This window comes from Austrofundulus limnaeus, unplaced genomic scaffold (genome assembly GCF_001266775.1).
Source record: "Austrofundulus limnaeus strain Quisiro unplaced genomic scaffold, Austrofundulus_limnaeus-1.0 Scaffold274, whole genome shotgun sequence".
Classification (NCBI taxonomy): domain Eukaryota; kingdom Metazoa; phylum Chordata; class Actinopteri; order Cyprinodontiformes; family Rivulidae; genus Austrofundulus; species Austrofundulus limnaeus.
In genome coordinates this window covers 20,143-30,600 of record NW_013952676.1, presented here as the reverse complement: position 1 = coordinate 30,600, position 10,458 = coordinate 20,143, and the positions used below count along the sequence as shown (strand labels likewise).

The window sequence follows — 10,458 nt, the reverse complement described above, 5'->3', positions numbered from 1 at the left end:
GCCTAAAGTATTTTTACAGTCTTTATTTTACAGTTAAAATATGTTTATTAAATAAAGTCTAATGTTACAACTAATCATGGGTTCCTTTAAATAAAAACTGAATACAATGAGTTGTAAATCCTTTTTAACTTGTATTCAGTTGAATATACTACAAAGACAAGATATTTACTGTTCAAATGGATAAATTGTATTGTTTGTTTTTGCAAATTTTCACTCATTTTAAATTTGATGCCTGCAACATATTCCAAAAAAGCTTTGATAGGAGCAAAATAATACTGGGAACGCTAAGGAATGCTCAAAAAACACTTGCTTGGAGCATTCCACAGATGGACAGGTAAACTGGAAACAGGTGAGTGTCATAACTGGGTATAAAGGGAGTTTCCTCAAAAGGCTCAGTCATTCCTAAGCAAGGATGGGGTCAGGTTCACCACTTTGTGAACAACGGCATGAGCAAACAGTCCAACGGTTTCAAAATGTTTCTCAACACACAATTGCAAGGAATTTAGGGATTTAATCAATTACAATTCATRATATCATCAAAACATTCATTGAGTGTTGTTAAAAGGAAAGCTGATGTAACAGTGGTAAATGTGCCACTGTCCCAGCTTTTTTGGAACGTGGTGCAGGCATCAAATTCAAAATGAGAGAATACTGTATTAGTAATAAATATATTTTCTTTGTAGTGCATTCAAATGAGTATAGGTTGAAAAGGATTTGTAAATCATGGTATATTGTTTATATTTATGTTTTACACATGGTTCCAACTACACTGGGACAACAGAACGATGCAAAAAACTTAAAAAAAATTACAGTTGCATATTGGGGTAATTCAGCCATGTATTGAAGTGGTCAAATTATTGTACATTATGGGATTTTTGGAATTATTGATTGTACATCATACAAAGGGCAAAATTACTGTACAGCAATAATTATACATTTGGCAACACTGTGATCTATAAATGCCTAAATGGCTAGGCACCCTCATATCTCTCCAACTTATTTCAACTTTATATTCTTTCTCAGGAACTGAGATAATCTTATCAACTGCTTTTGGTTGTCCCCCCCCCCAAAAAAAAAAAAACAGGTTGAAGCTCAGGAGTTTTATGATCATGCTTCTAAGTTTTGGAGCAATCTGCCCCGCAACATTAGAAAGCCTTCCTCACTTCCTGTTTTTAAATCTCTTTTAATACCATCAGTTTTACATTGGCTTTTAACTCTGTGTGAGTTGTTTTAGGATAATAGTTTTCAGTGTTATATTTGTATTTTCTACTGATGGTTTATATTAATGTTTTATAGTTTTTTTCCTTTAATCTTTGACTTTTTATTGCTCAGCAATTTGTTGTTGTTTTAAATGTGCTTTATTAAAAATRGACTTGATAGGGCAGTTTTTACACACACTCGTCTTCAATTAACAGGGAAACTCCTTTTACTTTAAAAGGCCGGTGGAGCCATTAACATGCGACTTTTCACACAAACATGAAAGAACACATACAGTACAGTACATGTTGTTTATGCATCATTTTTGTGTTTTATTTATTTATTTTTTATATGTCAAAATCATGTTTAAAAGGCTCAAATTGTGAGGTTTAGTAGGTAGCGATGTTACGCTTGACACCTCCTGCTCGACACTGTTTCAAGCAAATGAAGCAGAAGTGTTGCGAGATGGTGTTTCGAGCATTGCTTCAGCACACAGGATCACATGACGCCTCCAAACAAGGCCTCATTTTGTCACACCGGTGTTGAACTGTTTCAAATCAAGTCTTTCGAAAAGGACCTGATTCACATGAAAGCCGTGTTATTTTTTTTAAGGGGAGATACGCAAAAGGTTCTTCAAAACTTGAAAGTTGGCAGCAAAGAAGTGCAACAGACTGAAACTCATCTCAGCTGAAATAATCTTATTTTCAAATAAAAATTCTTTGAAACCCCCCCAACACTGCACAAGCATTTCCATTTTACTAACTCTTTTAAAATACCTTTTACTGACTTAGTATTTCTTGCTTAAGAATATTTCAGTAATGATCCCGTTGAATAATTAACCTACGTTTAATAGTTTTAGATATCAAKATGTGGAAGAAAATTGTGTGGAATATTTGTAAACATGAAATAAGCCATTTTAGAGCCACTGTGTGATCATGTTGGAGTGGTGGATGAGATATGTGTCTCCCATGTGGGAGAAGTTAGTTCAAATCCTGGGTGGGTTTTTTTTCCCTTTTAAACTGTAACAAAATGCTATGATTAARTGATTCTGAATGCCTTGATTTATCCATCACTATTACTAGGAGATGGGYCCAGGGAGCAGGCTGACTCAGAGATAACATAAAGTATTTATTAAATAAAGAAAAGTGCTGGTATGGCGGCAAGACTTGCAAACCATCACTAGGAACACGGAGAGCACAAGGCTGTTGTAGGCAGCTCAATGAACAGACAAACACTGAGGACACAAAAGAATATAGAGATAATGAGCGTAAACAAGGAACACCTGGGGYAGACACATGAGGAACAGGTGAGCAAGGGTGGGGCTCAAGGTTTGGCAGACAGGAGGACAGGATGGAAAAACACTGAAATTCAGAGAAAACCAATAAAAAAGTACACAGAAAGACAGACCATGACACAGATGGCTTTCAGTACTTCACAGCTTGTCTTTACTTTTAGCTGGATCRTAATAGGCTGACTGCTTAGATATTGTTATTTTTTCCTCCTCCTGAATAGATTTTACATTCATAGTTTCTCAAAATAATGAATATTTCAAATGTAACAAAGTAGTGATTTTTAAACCGAGGCTTTCTGAATGACTTAATATGAATCAATTGTGCTGAAATGACTCGTTTCGAATCATTTGAACCATTTAAGTGTTGCTCTATCTGCTGGCCAACCCTTAACATTACAGCTGCATGAAACAAAGGACAAGCCGTGTCGTGAACCAGTCAGCCTCTGTTCTGTATAATAAAGCTTCCACACGCGTCTTGACTGTTTTCTTTAAGAACAATAATAAAATATTACAGTAAAATGCGGCTGTGCTGTCACAAATGACGACAGGTGCTGCTCTGTGAAGCAGCTCTGATCTTATTTAAATAAACCTGGAGCTTATTGTTGATAATTATTGCTTTGCGTAACTTAATATGGCCTATAAATAAAAGTTTAGTAATTCTGAATTGCTTTTATTAAAGCATTTTGCTACAGTTYAAAGTGACAAACTCACTTCTCTCGTGTGGGAACCATGTATCTCATCCACTACTCCAACATGATCACACAGCAATTATAAAATGTCTGTTATTTCATTTTTACAAATACTTCACACAACTTTCTTCCACATATTGATACCTAAAACAGAAGTTAATTATTTAACGGGATCATTACAGAAATACTCTTTAGCCAAGAAATAGGCTAATAAATCACTAAAAAGTATTTTAAAAGGAGTAACATTGAAATTCTTGCGCGGTAGGGGGTGGGTGGAGGGGTTCAAAGATAATTTTTATTTAAAAAAAGAAGATTATTTCAGCTGAGATGTGTTTCAATCTGTTGCTTTTCTTTGCTGCTAACTCTCCAGTTTTGAAGCATCTCCCCCTTTAAAAAAAACACGGCTTTGAGATGAATCAGGTCCTTTTCAAAAGTCTTGAGTTGAAACASTTCARCACYGGTGTGACGTAACGAGGCCTCGTTTAGAGTAGTCATRTRATCCTGAGTGTGCTGAAGCAGCGCTCGAAACACCATCTCTCGACACTTCTGCTTCATTTGCTCGAAACATTGTCGAGCAGGAGGTGTTAAGCGTAACGTCATTATAACAAAGCACAATTTATTTTACTCCAATAAAAATAAAATTGTTGATAATAAAATGACTTTAAAAGTACAAAACACAAAATTAATACTAAGTTACCATATAGTGAGTAACCGCAATTTTCTACTTTTCATTTCTCCTTATGGTGCTTGGAAAATGAGCTAGTTTTGTTCGTATGTCAGGGTCATTTCTGTACAACTAAAATTATCCTGTCATTTTGTGTTGTTTTACAGTTGTTGTGAAGTTAAGACATTTTTTCCCTACAGAGATTGCTGTGAGCCCTAATAACAATGTAGTCAACATCTATGAGAAGAAAGCCAAGGACTGGGTGAAGATTCATGAGCTCACAGAGCACAGTGGACGCATCACAGGTACTGGATGAAAGACTACAGTAAAACTACCTCAGATTGTTGATGTAATAAATTTTAATGGATGGAGACAGTAGAATTTGTATGATTCAAAAGGTTTAAGACAAATTGAACAAAAAAAAAAAAAAAGACAACTGCACCAAAAATTAGGTCAAAGAAGATTTAGAGGATCTAACTTTGAACTGAGAAGACCAAGGGGTATCAGTACTGCAAAGGCAATAATGCTGCTGCTACATAMAGGGCAGGTAGTCTGATTACAAACTGTAGACAGGTGAGAAATGTAGTAATAAAAGATCAATGAGGAAAACGTTCGCGGAGAGCTAGAAAAGTATAGAAACGTCTAAACTAAAGGCACTGTAACAATATGACATTTTACACAACTTATGCCAATTTGACAATATTTTTATGTCTAAATTCATAATAAAAGATATATATTGGATCAATTTGTTAGCATTACAGTATGCACATGCCTAATAGAGGCTTCCAGTGGATTTTTTTTATTCCATCTTAAATCTAGATATCTTAAAAAATTTCATAAGTTGGTATGTCTATGTCAATTTATGTATATAGCGCAAAAAACAACATAAGTTGCTCAAAGTGCTTCACAATTTAGTCAAATAAATTAAAAAACAACCAAACAACACAAAAATGTTTAAAAAAGAAAGAAAGATAAATTTAGAATAGAGAAATATTACATTTAATGAATGAAAGGCCAAGGAGTAAAAACAGTTTTTAGCATAGATTTAAAAGTCTCAACAGTCCAAATGCAAAAAAGTAGGCCATTCCAAAGGTTTAGGGCAGAAACTGCAAAAGCCTKATCACCACTAAATTTTAGCCTAGATCTAGGAACATCTAAGTGAAACTGGTAGGATGACCAAAGTGCTCCAAATGAACAGTGGATGTTAATGATGGGTCCAGACCTTTTAAAGCTTTAAAAGTAAGCAATAAAATCTAAATCTATCCTAAAGAAAACAGGAAGACAAAGGAGAGAAGCCAGATCCGGGGATATGTTTTTGTGTTTTTAGTACCTCGTAAAAGACAAGCTGCTGCATTCTGGACAACTTGTAATGAGTGCAGAGAAGATTTATCTAACTAACAGACAAAGCATTACAATAATCCAAACGAGATGTAATAAGGCGCTTTATGCTAACTTAAACTAGCACCGGACCGAAAGTTGGTGGACCAACGTGCATGCCGTAGGTTTTGTCAACTATTGGATGTCATTTTCCATCAAGGCTAACAGCCAAACCACTGGCATCACCATCGACTCAACCCGCAGGCTAACGGCTAACCACTGCCATTACCATCGACTATCACTGCAGTTGCTTTCGGCTTGGCCCACAAGCTGGCAGTTCTCCAACGCATTTGGCTACAACCAGAAGCTACAGCYACCAGGCCTGTGTAGTCCTGCGGAGCTACGAACGTCGGGTACGTTGGTATGGGGACCTGTTTGTTGTCGGGACAGGCCTGGGGAGTCATGACGAGATGCGGTCTGGGAAGAGGGTAAGCTTCGGCAGTGAACAACTCTGAAGACAACATGGAGGAATTTAAAAATCATTGGATTTATGAGTGGAGAACTGATGAGAGTGGCTTCACAGAACTTTTGATGGGGCTATTTGAAGAGGTGAAGCGATTGAAAGTTGCAGTAAGTGACCAAGACAGAGAGATAATTGAACTAGAACAAAAAGTGGATGAAGTGGAACAATATACCAGACGGGACGATTTGTTAATCACTGGACTTGACATCAAACACTGGACCTATGCTCGAGTTGCAGCAAACATAAACACCATGGAGGACTCTGCACAAGAAGAACTACTCACTGAGCAACAGGTAGTGACTTTCCTACAAAATAAAAACATTGACATTTCATCTGAGGACATTTCCATCTGCCACACCTTGCCCACCAAATCAGACAAATTCAAACCACCAATAGTTATCAGATTCATAAGCAGGAAATCAAGAAATAATCTAATAATGCAAGCAAAGAAACTGAAAGGAACAAATGTCTACGTAAATGAACACTTAACCAAAAAAAGGAAATATTGCACATGAGGTAAGGTTGTTGAAAAAGCAGAAAAAATTGTAGCAACTTGGACACAGAATGGAAACATCTGGATCAGAGCAAAAGAARGGTCACRGGCAAAAATGATTAAAGAAATGAAAGATTTAGATGGATTTAGATGAACTTAGGAAGGAATAATAGTAGATGACTGAAACAACTGGTACATAAGGAATTAGCAAAATATAAGAACAAATGGACAAATATAATACAATATGGAAAATGAAGACTCTAAAGTATATGATGTAGAGGATATGATTGATTCAAAGTTTTTCCCACAATCAAAGAGAGCAAATATGCAGAACAATTTAATAATATAACAAAAGGGGGGCTCGCCATCATACATTTTAAAAGTAGGAGTGTAAATGCAAATTTAACCAATATAACCAGTTATTTGAAACAATTAACCAGAAAATTTAATATAATAGCACTTTCAGAAACATGGTTAAATAAAGAACATACAAGTAGCATTCACAGCATGAATAAGAAGCAATAGAAGAGGGGGTGGAGTGGCTCTATTAGTTAGTAAAGAAATAAAATATAAATTAAATTATAAAATGTCACTAGTGGAGAGCCGTTAACCAATATGCAAATTAGTCTGAAGTACCACTGCTCAACCCATATGAGCAGCAAAAAGGTGTTTTTAGACCAGATATTACAGATTTGAACAAATACACACAAAAACATCAAAATTAGCACAGAAACAGTACTAGATAACATTTTAGACACATTCTAAACAGTTTATCAGCTAAAAAAAGTTAATTTTGGGGCAAGTTCCTCTTTAAGACGGGACTTTAATCACTGAATCAGGTGTGTTGAATCAGAGGAACAAGTAACACATGCATGACAACAAGCTGCTTCCACAAAAACAATTTCATAAAAATTTTAAAAAAAGTTACTTATTTTGTTGTTTCTCATACTGTCCGCAGGAATTGACTGGGCCCCAGAGTCCAACCGTATTGTGACATGTGCATCTGATCGCAATGCCTATGTGTGGACTCTCAAAGATAGTGTGTGGAAGCCCACCCTGGTCATTCTACGCATCAACCGTGCTGCCACATGTGTGAAATGGTCCCCGCTGGAGAACAAGTTTGCTCTGGGCAGCGGAGCTCGACTTATCTCTGTCTGCTACTTTGAGAAAGAGAATGACTGGTGAGAAAAATTTGCATCAAACTGGAAGTACTGAYGTTTTTTTTAGTCTGCTCTCTTTAAGGGTTTCCAGAGCAGACAATGTACTTCTACAGTATATACCCACTATATCAGCATCCATCTTTGTCACATCAACCCTCTACAGACACTCCTCCATTACATCCACTAACCTCTGTGGGCTTTCTCTTCTTCTTCTTTGTAGCTCCCTATTCAATGCCCTTTTYCCAGTATGTCCACTCTCCTTCCTTTTGTTCAAACCATCATCTCTAATTTTGTCTTCAAACCTGAGCTGTTCCTCTGACTGACTCATTTGTAATGCTGTCCATTTTGGTTCCTCCTAAGTAAATGTGGAACTGCCACCTCCAGCTTTTTATCTTGTCTTTTTTGGAGCTACKGTCTTCAATCCAAAAATCACAGCATGAGTTAATGGTTTGTAAAATGACTGTTGTTGTTAAAAAGAGGAAAACCACAGAAGACCAAATGGTGGAACTTGAAGAATGTTGTGAAGAGTTCGGAGAGGAGCATTTAAAGGCTCTATGTGGTAAGAAAGAGCTTTCAGATGACTGGACTAATGCAGCAACAGTGACCAGAGAGACAAGGAGGAAAGTACTTGCTGTCATCTGGACAGASAAAAAAAGATAAAGAAAYCTGGTGGTGGAAWAGTGAAGTGCATGATGAGAGAGGACTGAAGTGAGTAGACGGGAATATAAGGAGATACAGCATAAGACTATGAGGGTAGCGAAGGCAAAGGTAAACCAGTGGGAGTATGATGAGTGGTAGTCCTTTAAGGAGCTAACAAATGAAGACAATTAAAGGGAAAGAATAGTAGATGGCATACAAACTGTGGACCAGGAAGTGAGAATAACTGGTGAGAACAAGGTTCAGAAAGTTTTGGGGTGGAAGGGAAGGCACCTGAACCTATGACCAGTAGGGGAATGTAAACATCTTGGAGACAGTGGTGAGATGTGATGTAGGAGTGACCGATAGCTTTAACGTGGAGGTGGGACTGCATCAAGGATCGGCTTTGAGCCCCTTCTCGTTTGTTCTGGTGATGGACAGACTAACAGATGAGGTCAGACAGGGTATGATGTAATGATGTTTGCAGATGATGTGATCTGTGATGAAAACAGGGAACAGGTGGAAGAGAATCTGGAGAGGTAGAGGTCTGCATCTGAAAGAAAAGGGATGAAAATCAGCCAYAACAAGTAMATGTGTGTGAATGAGAGGGAGGCAGATGGAACACWGAGGCTACAAGACAAAGAGGTCACAAAGGTGCAGGATTTCAAGTACTCTGTCCAGGAGTGTGGGGACTGTATGCTGCTTGTCTGTTAGATTATGTTAGGTCATGTTAAATTATGTTTATTCTTCTTAACTGACTACGTCTGAGCTTCATTACAAACTGTCTTCTCGTTTCTTTCCACAGATAAAAACACAGAGATTCTCATTTAGAAAACTATTCTGTCCTTCTCTCTTCTACATCCTCCACACGTGTAGATTCTTAAGATTTTTTATAAACAATATCTCTCTGGATTCTGAGTGTTTGAGGGGTTATTTCTTAACATTAGGTGTGAAAGTTGTCAATAACATAATCTTTTTTTTATCTCTTTTAAAAAAATAACAGAACAAACATGAACTATATTTAATATTTTGTTGAATTAATCAGTGAACCAATCATTCTGATTACCTGAGAGTTCAGATGTTTGTTTATGTGTTTCTCCAAGAAGGGGCGTCTCAGGACTGAGCTAACTGAGGGACGGTCCCGAGGGCTGACCTGAAACACAGTGTGTGTGTGTGTGTGCTTAAGAACTTTTGGCATAAGGGGTGGTGAYGCGCATGGATGCTTTTCTGTTGAAACAAGTTTAGTTATTTGACTGTGATCTTACATGGCTTAATGCTGTAGACCTGTTTATAGTTGGCTCCAAGATAACCCTGTCTTTGCATTCATTCTTGTGGATTCTGTTCCAGTACTGGCAGTAAATACGAGCAGAGGTTAATCTGGGTATTTTAATAATTTGTCATAKGTTCAAAGTGGCTTGCTAGCACCATCTTGAATGCAGCCCTTATGACTACTTTAGTGTACACATAAGAAATTTGGTACTTAGGCGCATATGTGCATGTGTTTTATTTTTCTAACTCAACCATTTGTCAAACAAGATGTGAGCGATAACATCATAATCCAGGTAGAAAAATCTTTTTAAAAATTTAAGTAGGTCCTCTGGACAGGTTCTTCTATGGAATTCAATAGTTTAAGGCAAAAATAATACCAGGCTGAAAATGTAAAAAGTATTTATTTCTTTGGCCAGGTAAGTCCGAGATCTCTTTTCAAGGTCTGCCTGGGCCTGAAKACAGCCTAACATACATGTGTTTGGATTGTGYGAGGAAACCAGAGTACCTGAAGAAATTCCACACAAACATGAGGACAGCATGTAAACTCCACAAAAGCCCAGGCCCAGCCTGGCTATTTGTCCACAGCAGTATCATTTAACGTCTTAATGTCATCTTGTTGACCTTCATATACTGAATGTATTTGACTTGTTTCTGTGCCATAAATTCAGTTACAGAATTTTAACTTTTCAGGTGGCTGAGCAAGCATATCAAGAAGCCCATTCGCTCCACAGTTCTGAGCCTAGACTGGCATCCCAACAATGTCCTCCTGGCAGCTGGGTCTGCAGACCTTTATTGCAGGTATAACCACCAACATTATGGTAGAGCTAAATTACTGACATTTTAGAGAAAATGTCCTGGGTTTAACTTGCAGCAGGCTGCAGTCTGCTGATGTTAAGTCTTCAGAACCTCTTGGTCTGCTTGGAACTTCAGCTAAGTACTGTATGTTCTAAAAACTGAGATAAAAAAGTTTGTGGGATAAGCAAACAGAAAGGCTCTGAACCTGCGTTGAGGCAGCTTGGGTAGGGCTGACTCAAGATAACATAAAAGGGCCTTTAGAGTCACTAGTCAGCCTAACCAGTGCAATTTTTTGAATGAACTAGAACAATGAAACACTTAGTAAGTAGAATGGGTGTCAGAACCATTTTGAAAGTGTGTGTGTGTGTGTGTGTGTGCGTGCGTGCGTGCGTGCATGCGTGCGTGCGTGCGTGCGTGCGTGCGT

The 10,458-nt window shown here is 37.5% G+C and overlaps 1 protein-coding gene across 1 annotated transcript in view; it reads left to right on the top strand.

The window, feature by feature from the left end:
* Positions 1–10,458, top strand: part of zgc:86896 (actin-related protein 2/3 complex subunit 1A) — a gene marked incomplete in the record, with an annotated part of 32,916 nt that overhangs the window by 3,868 nt on the left and 18,590 nt on the right. Inside the window, 3 exon segments of the mRNA XM_014020988.1 lie at positions 4,042–4,146; positions 7,133–7,355; positions 9,930–10,037. Coding sequence (XP_013876442.1) covers positions 4,042–4,146; positions 7,133–7,355; positions 9,930–10,037 — 436 coding nt within the window.